The sequence below is a fragment of the Astyanax mexicanus genome, chromosome 6, assembly GCF_023375975.1.
Source record: "Astyanax mexicanus isolate ESR-SI-001 chromosome 6, AstMex3_surface, whole genome shotgun sequence".
NCBI lineage: Eukaryota > Metazoa > Chordata > Actinopteri > Characiformes > Acestrorhamphidae > Astyanax > Astyanax mexicanus.
The window spans coordinates 57,468,676-57,480,692 of NC_064413.1; the positions used below are offsets into that span (position 1 = coordinate 57,468,676).

The following is a 12,017-nucleotide window of genomic DNA, read 5'->3' on the forward strand; positions in this document are numbered from 1 at the left end:
TGGTAGTGTGGTAAATGTGTGGTAAATGTTTGGTAGTGTGGTAAATGTGAGGTAAATGTGTGGTAAATGTGTGGTAGTGTGGTAAATGTGTGGTAAATGTGTGGTGGTGTGGTAAATGTGTGGTAAATGTGTGGTAGTGTGGTAAATGTGTGGTAAATGTGTGGTAGTGTGGTAAATGTGTGGTAAATGTTTGGTAGTGTGGTAAATGTGTGGTAAATGTTTGGTAGTGTGGTAAATGTGAGGTAAATGTGTGGTAAATGTGTGGTAAGTGTGTGATAGTGCGGTCGGTCGGTTGGGTAAGTGTTTACCTGGCAGTGCCACCTGTCCGAGCCGCCAGTGTGGTTGCCGGGAGACGGGGGGACAGCTGATTGGCTGTCCTGGGGTCTCATGTCCACCCGTCCAATCGGTGTGTGGGGGCGGGACCCATAGTGAGCCCTGGGGGTGGTGGGGCAGGAGCCCTGGATGAGGGGCGGAGACAGGAAGTGATCATCAGCTGATCGATCCAGACTGAAGGAACGAGCTCGAGCCTCCGGAGCACTGAGAGAAAAAATTAACAATTACTTTCTTTTACTACTTTTTTACTATTTTTTATTTACTAATTGTTTAGTAATTTAATGTTTTATGTTTACTAATGTTTTAGAATACTCTATTTAGGTTAATTCGTTGATTTTTACAGGTTATTAGTTGCTTTTTGGAAGTTTTTATTTTTAATTGTAGTTTTAATTTTATTTTTTGTTTACTTTTTAGAAACCACAGATTGTTCTCTTATTTTTGGTTGATTATTTGTTGTTTATAGCTTATTATAATAGTTATTATATTAGTTTAATAACTTCAGTTTGAATGAATCAGCATTTATACTGTTATAATTTATATAAAATATTAATATTATATATTTGAAGCTGTAGTGTTAAGAGTGTGTGTCTGTGTGTGTGTTTAAAGTGTCTGACCTCAGTCTGACCCTCGGTCTCCCCCTGTGGTCCAGCCCGTCCCCCGCCGCCCCGTCCTGCTGTCCCGGGACGCCCCGCCCCCGGCAGCCCTGCGGAGCGTCCAGCACCGCCCCGTCCACCGACTCACTACTGCCCCCTATCTGAGTAAAGTCCTGATAACTGGTACATCTCCTACCAACACACACACACACACACACACACATACATTACACACACACACACATCAATTAATTATATTAAACTACTGCTACAGCTAAAAATAATAATTATAATGTATAATTAGCTGTGATTGGTGCACCTGTTGATGCCATCCGTCTCCATGCATGCTGATTGGCTGAGAGCTCTGACCCATCCCAGCATGTCCTCCTGTGTATCAGCACTCAGCAGATAGGAACGCATCCCCTGATGAACCACCTACACACACACACACACACACATATTCCTTAGTCACATTTAAATACAGAAATACTTCATAGCATGCTAAAATAAAAATTTACTTTTTAAAAACCCAAAATATTGTTAAAATATTGTTTATATATTTTTTACTAAATATATATTTTTATACCAAGCTAATATATACCTGTAGTACACTAAAATACTAATATAAAGCTCTGAAAAAAATGAAGGGAGCACTTCAGTTTCTGAATCAGTTTCTCTGATTTTGCTATTTATAGGTTTATGTTTGAGTAAAATGAACATTGTTGTTTTATTCTATAAACTACAGACAACATTTCTCCCAAATTACAAATAAAAATATTCTCATTTAGAGCATTTATTTACAGAAAATGAGAAATGACTGAAATAACAAAAAAGATGCAGAGCTTTCAGACCTCAAATAATGCAAAGAAAACAAGTTCATATTCATAAAGTTTTAAGAGTTCAGAAATAATCAATATCTGGTGGAATAATCCTGTTTTTTAATCACAGTTTTTTTCAGGTTTTCAATTTGGTAAAATCAAAGAAACTCATAATGTTTAAGTGATGTCTTATTTTTTACAGAGCTGTATATGTTTAGTATAGTAAAATTATGAATGAATGAACTTCACCTGTTTATTAGTTTGTTTATTTTGTTTGTTATAATTATATAATTTCCCACACGTACCTTAAAGGCGTATTTGCGGTTCTTGCACTCTCTGGGAGAACAGAAGAGAACCTTATAGCTGGGCAGAGGAATACTCCCCAACACACACTCCTCCCTACTGTCTGTGTGTTCAGCAGAGAGAGAGAGAGAGAGAGAGAGAGAGAAAGAGAGAGAGAGAGAGAGTATTACAGTATACAGTATTTATTAAAGTACAATAATATCGTTATAAAATATAATAAACTCATAAAGTTAAATGTTATCCAATCATCTCATATTATAAACTAAAGAAGCTTTAATAATAAAAAAACTAACTCTTGCTTTAATCCTAAACCTGGTCTTAAACTTAACCTCAATTCAAAAACTTAAACTCCTTACCTTACAACAATCTGAACCCAAATCCTAAATCTAACCCTCACACTAATCCTAAACCTGGACCTAATCTAAAACATAACCCCAATCTTAACTCCACAACATAAACTTAAACTTTACCCTGTTCTTAATCCTAAACCTGATCTTAATCTTAACCATAATCCTAATGTTCGCTCTAAAACATGAACTAAACCTTCACCCTGGTGCTAATTCTAAACCTGGTCTTAATCTTAACCATAACCATAATCTTAACTCCACAACATAAACTAAAACTTTACCCTGTTCTTAATCCTAAACCTGGTCTTAATCTAAAACATAACCCTAATCTTAACTCTACAGCATAAACTAAACCTTTACCCTGGTGCTAATTCTAAACCTGGTCTTAATCTTAACCATAATTCTAATGTTAGCTCTAAAACATAAACTAAACCTTTACCCTGGTCCTAATCCCAAACCTGGTCTTAATCTTGAACATAACACTAATCTTAACTCCACAACATAAACTTAAACTTTACCCTGTTCTTAATCCTAAACCTGATCTTAATCTTAACCATAACCATAATCTTAACTCTTCAACATAAACTAAAACTTCACCCTGGTCCTAATCCTAAACCTGGTCTTAATCTAAAACAACTTAACCATAACCCTAATCTTAACCCCACAACATAATCTAAACCTTTACCCTCAAACTAATCCTAAACCTGGTCTTAATCTTAACCATAACCCTAATCTTAACTCCACAAAATAAACTAAACCTTCACCCTGGTCCTAATCCTAAACCTGGTCTTAATCTTAACCATAATTCTAATGTTAGCTCTAAAACATAAACTAAACCTTTACCCTGTTCTTAATCCTAAACCTGATCTTAATCTTAACCATAACCATAATCTTAACTCTTCAACATAAACTAAACCTTTACCCTGGTCCTAATCCTAAACCTGGTATCAATTTTAATCTTATCCTAAATCAGAACCTAAATTTAATGCCCTGGTCCTTACCATGTACCTGGTTTTAATCTTAATCTTAATCTCAGCTCTAAATTTAACCTTTGCTCATCCAAATATCATCCTAATCCTGATCTTAACATTAACTACAATCTTAAATTTAGCCTTACCCTGATCCAAATCCTAATCCTAATCCTAAAACCTGGATTTAACCTTAATCCTAATCCTCAAACGCAGTGTAGTAATTTACCCTTGTAGTAGAAGAGACAGTAATCAGACAGAACAAACCACCTCCTCTTCCACAGCTTCAGCCCCGCACTGTCCTACACACACACACACACATTTATAAATAAATATATTTTTATCACCATATAAACTGAAAAAATACAAATAAAAAATAAAATACTGACTATTAAATCTGCACATTTATACAGAGAACTATATAAAATAATTTTATTCTAATCCTCAGAATGTTTTACATTTTTATAATAAAGTAAATCAGCAGTTTAAAACAGACAGCATTCAAAACTAAGCCTTTAAAATTGTTTCTAAATTCTGAACATAAATTATACATTTTTCAATATCAAACATAAATTGTGAAATATTAACTCTAACCTTTAGGATAGGAAATCTAAACTTAAGAGATTTTATTATAAACTTTTGGATATTGATTTAAAGTTTTGAATATGAATGATACATTTTTAGTAACAATTCTAAACTTTTGACTTTGTTTCAAACAAGTTTATATGAATTGAACTTTTAGTTCTACATTTTTGGTTATGAATTACAGATTTTTCACAATCAATACTAAACCTCTGGATGGAGTCTAAATTTGCAAGAATGTTATAACATTTGGATATGGATTATAAACTCCGATTGTTTTATTATTTGTAAAAATATATAATATATATTTTGTTAGATTCTTATTTTTTTTATTCCAAAACTCGTACCCTTTTGAAGAGCCAGCCTCGGATCACCACCGGACAATTGGGATCTCTCTTCACCGCCCGACATCTCTTACCAAACTCCTGCACCCTCTCCTCACCCTGCACACACACACACACACACACAAAACACACACACAACCAACAAACACACACACCATACACTCCACCATCAACACTGATTCTCAGAGAGGGCTTTGGTGTGTGTGTGAGTGTGTGTAGAAGAACGCACCCTGTGTCTGGTTGCTAGTGAGGATATTGTGGTAATACTGGAGGCCTGACTCACCCTGTCCTGATCATCCATCCTACAGATAGATAGATAGATAGATAGATAGATAGATAGATAGATAGATAGATAGATAGATAGATAGATAGAGACAAAAAGTAACACAAAAATAAAGTTATTTACTTGATCAGTCACTAAACTGCAGTGTGAAACCGAAACTAACCGGATTAAATACAGAACAGAACAGTGAAACACATTAATCTGCTCCTTCAGGTGTGTAAATGCCCTTAGCTGTAGCATTAGCTCTAGTGCTAGCTTTAGCATTATCTCCAGTGCTAGCTTTAGCATTAGCTCCATTGCTAGCTTTAGTCTTTACTTAGCTAAATTAAGAACCTCCATTACTGAAGTTTCCTGCTTACTCTGACGGTGGCAGTAATTTTAATAATGCATCATAATGATCAACTACTACTGTTACATTTTATACTGTCTGACTTAAACTAAACAAGTATTTACACAGCGGCTAACACACAGATAGCATGTAATGCTACAGGCCTAAATAACATTCCCTTTATTTAACAATTTTAATACCATTATTTTAGCAGTTTATTGTTAACAGCCACAGTTACCATAACTAAAAGCTTAAATAAAAAGCTTATGATTTAATAATAAAAACTATATATATATATATATATATATATATACTTATCATTTCAAAAGTTAGCACTCCTAAAGACAGAATTTCTAAAGTTAACATTCCTAAACTTAGCATTCCTAAAGAGAGAATTCCTGAAGACAGCATTACTACAGTTATCATTCCTAAAATTATAATTACCACAGCCAGCATTCTAACAGTTAGCATTTCTGAAGTTAGCATTCCTAAAGTTAGCATTACTACAGTTAGCATTCCTAAAGTTATAATTACTACAGCCAGCATAACTGCATTTAGCATTTCTGAAGTTAGCATTCCTAAAGTTAGCATTACTACAGTTAGCATTCCTAAAATTATAATTACCACAGCCAGCATTCTAACAGTTAGCATTTCTGAAGTTAGCATTCCTAAAGTTAGCATTACTACAGTTAGCATTCCTAAAGTTATAATTACTACAGCCAGCATTCTAACAGTTAGCATTTCTGAAGTTAGCATTCCTAAAGTTAGCATTACTACAGTTAGCATTCCTAAAGTTATAATTACTACAGCCAGCATTCTAACAGTTAGCATTTCTGAAGTTAGCATTCCTAAAGTTAGCATTACTACAGTTAGCATTCCTAAAGTTATAATTACTACAGCCAGCATTCTAACAGTTAGCATTTCTAAAGTTAGCATTCCTAAAGTTAGCATTCCTAAAGTTAGCATTACTACAGTTCGCATTTCTAAAGTTATAATTACTACAGTCAGCATAACTACATTTAGCATTTCTGAATATAGCATTCCTAAAGTTTGCATTACTAAAGTTAGCATTCCTAAAGTTAGCATTACTACAGCCAACATTCTTGCAGTTAGCATTTCTGAAGTTAGCATTACTACAGCCAACATTCTTGCAGTTAGCATTCCTAAAGTTAGCATTACTACAGCCAACATTCTTGCAGTTAGCATTTCTGAAGTTAGCATTCCTAAAGTTATATTACTACAGCCAGCATAACTACATTTAGCATTTCTGAAGTTAGCATTCCTATAGATTGCATTTCTACAGTTAGCATTTCTAAAGTTATAATGATTACAGCCAGCATTCTAAGTTAGCATTTTAATTAACATTACTACAGTTAGCATTCCTAAAGTTAGCATTACTAAAGTCAGCATTCTTACAGTTAGCAATATGTATTAAAGCATTAGTTTGTATTAAAGTGTGTTACAGCGTGTGTCAGGTGTGTGTTTGAGTGTATTGGTGTGTGTCAGGTGTGTTAGAGTGTGTATTCGGTGTGTGGTAGAGTGTGTGTCAGGTGTATGTAAGTGTGTATTACTGTGTGTAATATGTGTGTTATTGTGTATCACGTGTGTTACAGCGTGTGTGTAAGTGTGTGTATAAAGTGTTTTAGTGTGTTGTAGTGTGTAAAGGACCTGCATGTGCTAGAATACAGTGTGTATGAGTGTGTGTGTGTGTGTGTGTGTGTGTGTGTGCTGACCTGCTGTGTGGAACTCCTCTCAGTACTCTTGGCCTCCTGTGAGAACACTGGTGAACCATGCAGTTCACCACTACTGTACCCACACTACACCACCACGAGGGAGGGGTCTCACACACACACACAAACACACACACACACACACACTTTCACACACTCTCACAGTCGGTTCTATTCTGAGTCCTGACCTCAGACTGACAGGTGACAGGTGGGTTGCCGTGGGAATGTGGGAGGGTCAGAGGGTCCAGGAATGATGAGCATGTTAGGGAGCATCTGCAATGAGCTATCCCTATACACACACACACACACACACACACACACACACACACACACATATACACACACACACACACACACACACACACACACACAAACACACATATACACACACACACACATACAAACACACACACACACACACACACACACACACACATACAAACACACACACACACACACACACACACACACACACACACACACAAACACACATATACACACACACACACATACAAACACACACACACACACACACACACACACACACACACACACACATACAAACACACACACACACACACACACACACATATACACACACACACACACACACACACACACACACAAACACACATATACACACACACACACATACAAACACACACACACACACACACACACACACACACACACACACACACACACACACACACACATACAAACACACACACACACACACACACACACACACATGTATATACATGTGTACACATACAGTTCTGAAAAAAAAAATAAGCAGAGCACTTTGTTTCTTTGATTTTACCAAATTAAAAACCTCTGGAATATAATCAAGAGGAAGATGGATGATCACAAACCATCAAACCACCAAACTGAACTGCTTGAATTTTTACACCAGGAGTAAAGCAGCATAAAGTTATCCAAAAGCAGTGTGTAAGACTGGTGGAGGAGGAGAACATGATGCCAAGATGCATGAAATTAAAACTGTGATTAAAAACCAACCAGGATTATTCCACCAAATATTGATTATTTCTGAACTCTTAAAACTTTATGAATATGAACTTGTTTTCTTTGCATTATTTGAGGTCTGAAAGCTCTGCATCTTTTTTGTTATTTCAGTCATTTCTCATTTTCTGTAAATAAATGCTCTAAATGAGAATATTTTTATTTGTAATTTGGGAGAAATGTTGTCTGTAGTTTATAGAATAAAACAACAATGTTCATTTTACTCAAACATAAACCTATAAATAGCAAAATCAGAGAAACTGATTCAGAAACTGAAGTGGCCTCTTAAATATTTCCAGAGCAGTATTTATCACACACTCATTGAAATAAAAACCCTGGATTGCTGCAAGACCTCTGCATGCAGTTATTTATTTTTCAGGCAGATACGAAAAGTGCTTCCCCACTGCCCTATAAAAAGTCTCTCAGAGGATAATTTTGGATAGTGTACCTCCTGGTGAGAGATCACTTAATCCAGCATTTATGAAGTTTAATAGACTGATTTGTATAACACATGGTTATACAGGCAATAACACATTCTTCCATTCTCTCTCACACACTCTCACATCTTACACTGTCTGTGTATCTAAACTGTAGAAACTGGGCATTGAAAGAACTTTAAATGAAAAAAAAAATAAGGCAACTGTGAGTATTATGTCAAATGATTTTTTCTACCTCCCATTAACTCAAAGTATTTAAGTTGAATCTTTTCAGTCAAACATTGAATCAAACATAAAGATCTATAAATATAAGTAGTTTTAACTCATTTTTCAAGTTGTAACAACATATAAAGATCAATGCAAAGTGTTGCCTTATTTGTTTGCCTTTGCATTTTTTTTTATTTTATCCCACTTACTTACCACTCAAGCAAAATCCATTTTTAGACCTAAAAAAATGTCTGCATTATCCAGATTAGATAGCTAGTTAGCTAGGTTAGCTATTTCATCCCAAGTTATTATCTGCATACGGAGTCTCAACGCTAGCATTTAGCTATTTAGCATGCTAAAACACGGCCTATCCAGGATAGATAGCTAGTTAGCTAGGTTAGCTAACGCTATATCATCCCCATCTCTTATCCACACACTCCACACCCACCATTTAGGCATTTTGCAAGATAGCTAGCTAGGCTAGCTAACGCTATATTATCCCCTATCCTAATCCACACACTGAGTCTCCACACTAGCATTTAGCTATTAAGCATGCTAACAAACTGCTGCTTCAGTTGCTAAATTTCCTTCTGGATCAATAAAGTATCTATCTATCTATCTATCTATCTATCTATCTATCTATCTATCTATCTATCTATCTATCTATCTATCTATCTATCTATCTATCTATCTATCTTCAGGGTAGACAGCTAGTTAACCTAGCTAGGTTTGCAAACACTATATTATCCTTAATCATTATCTACACACTGAGTCTCCATGTTAGCACTAAATGCTAGCTGTTTAGCATGCTAACTGCCACTCCAGACTTAATCGCTAGTTAGCTAGGTTAGCTAATGCTATATCATCCTCAGTCCTTATCCGTACAGTGAGTCTCCACGCTAGCATTTAGCTAGGTAGCTAGCTAGGATAGCTAACGCTATACATCTACAATCCTTATCCACACACAGTCTTCCCACTAGCATTTAGCTATTTAGCCTGCTAACACACTGCTGATCCAGATTAGATGGTGGGTTAGCTAGGTTGGCTATTTAATCACAAGGCTGTATGATGGCAGACGTTTTCTGCGTATTTAGATTAAAACCAAATCTTTACTGATTTAAACTGAATCAAAATAAGTTGTTTAATCTCAGTTTATCAGTGTTTCTCTAAACTTTAGAAAAATTAAGGAATGAATTTGTACGAGCTTGTTTATTTCAGTTTATAATGCAAACTATACTTTAACAAACATAAACATATAGGGACATATAACAAAAGTTATTCTATTTACTTTGAGCCTGAATTACTTTTTACACACACACACACACTGTACTCAGAGCGTGGGGAGTGTGTAGGGGGTTCCTGCTTCATAATAATGTGTGTGACGTCAACAGAGAAACACAGCTAATGCCCCAGTTACCCTTTACCAGCTTCCAGTAGAGACAGAGCAAACAAAGCCACATTCACAGACACATGCGTGTGTGTGGGAGAGAGTGTGTGAGAGAGAGAGTGTGTGTATATGAGAAAATGTGTGTGTTGTAAGAGAGAGTGTGAGTGAGTGTGTGAGAGAGAATGTGTGTGTATGAGAAAGTGTGTGTGTGTGTGTGTGAGAGAGAGAGAGAAAGAGAGTGTGTGTGTGTGTGAGAGAGAGAAAGAGAGTGTGTGTGTGTGAGAGAGAAAGAGTGTGTGTGTGTGAGAGAGAGAGAGAAAGAGTGTGTGAGAGAGAGAGAGAAAGAGTGTGTGTGTGTGTGAGAGAAAGAGTGTGTGTGTGTGTTTGCGAGAGACAGAAAGATTGTGTGTATAAATGTGTGTAAGTGTGCGTGTGAGAGAGATTGTGTGTGTGAGAGAGAGAGAGAGAGAGAGAGAGAGAGAGAGAGAGAGAGAAAGAGAGAGCGTGTGTGAGAGTGTGTCTTTTTAGCTCTATCTGGACAGGAATATTTACTCCTGCATCCGGACTGCAATTGTAAAAACAGGAGGATCAGTGAGTTTTTAGGCTTTTTTCTCGGTCACATGACATCGCGGCGTTCAGTAGCTCCTCCATTTCCACTTGCTGTTGTGTTTACTTATATGGATCTCCATTGAAACGAGCGCCCAAAGTGTACATTAATTGCGGTGTGCAGCAGTGGACAAATATCTATTTTATTAAAGGAGACGAAACTCAGAGATGTGCGTCCGGACGGGACTAAAATTACCGGAGGAGCACGGAGTTCAGAGAAAAACAGTAGATAATTCAGCCTGTAATTTTCTCAGAGGACGTCTGAGAAAAACACCTGCATGATCGTTCTGGACGAGAATAAAATCACAGAGGATAAACAATAAGCAGAAAAGAGAAAATTACCCAGAACCCGCTGAGAAAATAATCCCATCAGGACAGGACTAAATATCTTCTGTGACCTCTGTCCTTCATGCTCTGCCTATACAGTAAACGGTCTCAATCTGTTCTAGAGTATTAAACTCTGTAATTATGCAAAATAATTCACAGGCCTTCTACAGTGTACCATCTCACACAAACTATTTAACACACAGTTAATCTTCTACGCCATGAATTAAATATTTTAGGAGGATTTAATATGATTAACGTCACAAAATGTATATATTGTCTGTATACACTAATGTATTCCACTGTTTACACTGCTCTACACTTTATACCTTAAACAGTCTTACTGCTACCTGCACATCCATATTGCATTTATGTAAGATACTTCTGTAGATTTCATTATATTTGTATATTTATATATTTATACTTATGTATATATACTTATATCTATGCACATTATGTAAATAACACTGTATATTGCACTTCTGGTTGGATGCTAACTTGTACACTGCACAATGACAATGAAGTTGAATCTAATCTAAAAAAAAGTGGTCTACAAAATTAAAAACACTGTTTTGATAAGATTACAACAAGAATGAAAGGATATCTTGCACACTTTACTAAATACATTTGAATTTATGACCCTCATCTCATTGTACTAGAAGTAGCTATGCCTTGTAACATTATATTAAAATAAATAGAGAAAATAAAGTACAGTACAGTGTAATGGATGAATATTTGGTTTGTTGCCTGAGTACAACACTCTGCCATAGAGGGTTAATAACCCACCACTGTATCACAACCACAACACCATAACAACACACCATTCACACGACTTATCCTTCATACACTCTTAAACATAACACCTACAATAAAACAGGTTATACAAAAAACACCACATGAACCACCCAATAAATTATACAAAGAACAAAATTATACATAATAAAGGTATTAGATCAACTTTACCCCATCTGTCTTCTCAGGCCATTAGCAACCTCCAGATCCATCCTTACAGCAGATCTATCTATCTATCTATCTATCTATCTATCTATCTATCTATCTATCTATCTATCTATCTATCTATCTATCTATCTATCTATCTATCTATCTATCTATCTATCTATCTATCTATCTTCATTTCTTTCTGCTCTTCTTTTTGTTTGTCTGCCTCTCTGTCCTTCCTCCTGGCCTTCTCTCTCTCTCTCTGTCTCTCTCTCTCTCTCTCTCTCTCTCTCTCTCTCTCTCTGTCTCTCTCTCTCTCTCTGCACCTACACACTCTATAAAGACTGAATCTCTTTCTTCCCCATAACACTGGCCTCTCTGTGCTCCTCTTTTCCTCCCTGCTCTCTTTCCCCCTCTTTCTCTCTCTTTATTTCTCTCTGTGTCTCGCGCTCTCATAAATGTTCT

General features: G+C 36.1%; 1 protein-coding gene across 3 annotated transcripts in view; it reads right to left on the reverse strand.

Moving 5' to 3' along the window:
• The window catches only part of si:ch211-234p6.5 (pleckstrin homology domain-containing family A member 4), a 29,024-nt gene extending 17,279 nt beyond the window's left edge, over positions 1–11,745 (reverse strand). The window contains exons 1-8 of one of the 3 annotated variants that reach the window (XM_049480634.1): positions 11,577–11,745; positions 4,518–4,590; positions 4,292–4,387; positions 3,592–3,664; positions 2,050–2,150; positions 1,246–1,361; positions 948–1,118; positions 309–537 (exon numbers count right to left, since the gene is read on the reverse strand). In XM_049480634.1, the coding sequence (XP_049336591.1) occupies positions 309–537; positions 948–1,118; positions 1,246–1,361; positions 2,050–2,150; positions 3,592–3,664; positions 4,292–4,387; positions 4,518–4,590; positions 11,577–11,617 (900 nt within the window). In that variant the 5' untranslated portion in view covers positions 11,618–11,745. The remainder of the gene's footprint in view (positions 1–308; positions 538–947; positions 1,119–1,245; positions 1,362–2,049; positions 2,151–3,591; positions 3,665–4,291; positions 4,388–4,517; positions 4,591–11,576) is intronic. The other 2 variants (XM_049480636.1, XM_049480635.1) reach the window with 2 other exon arrangements.
• Between the last annotated feature and the right edge of the window lie 272 nt (positions 11,746–12,017).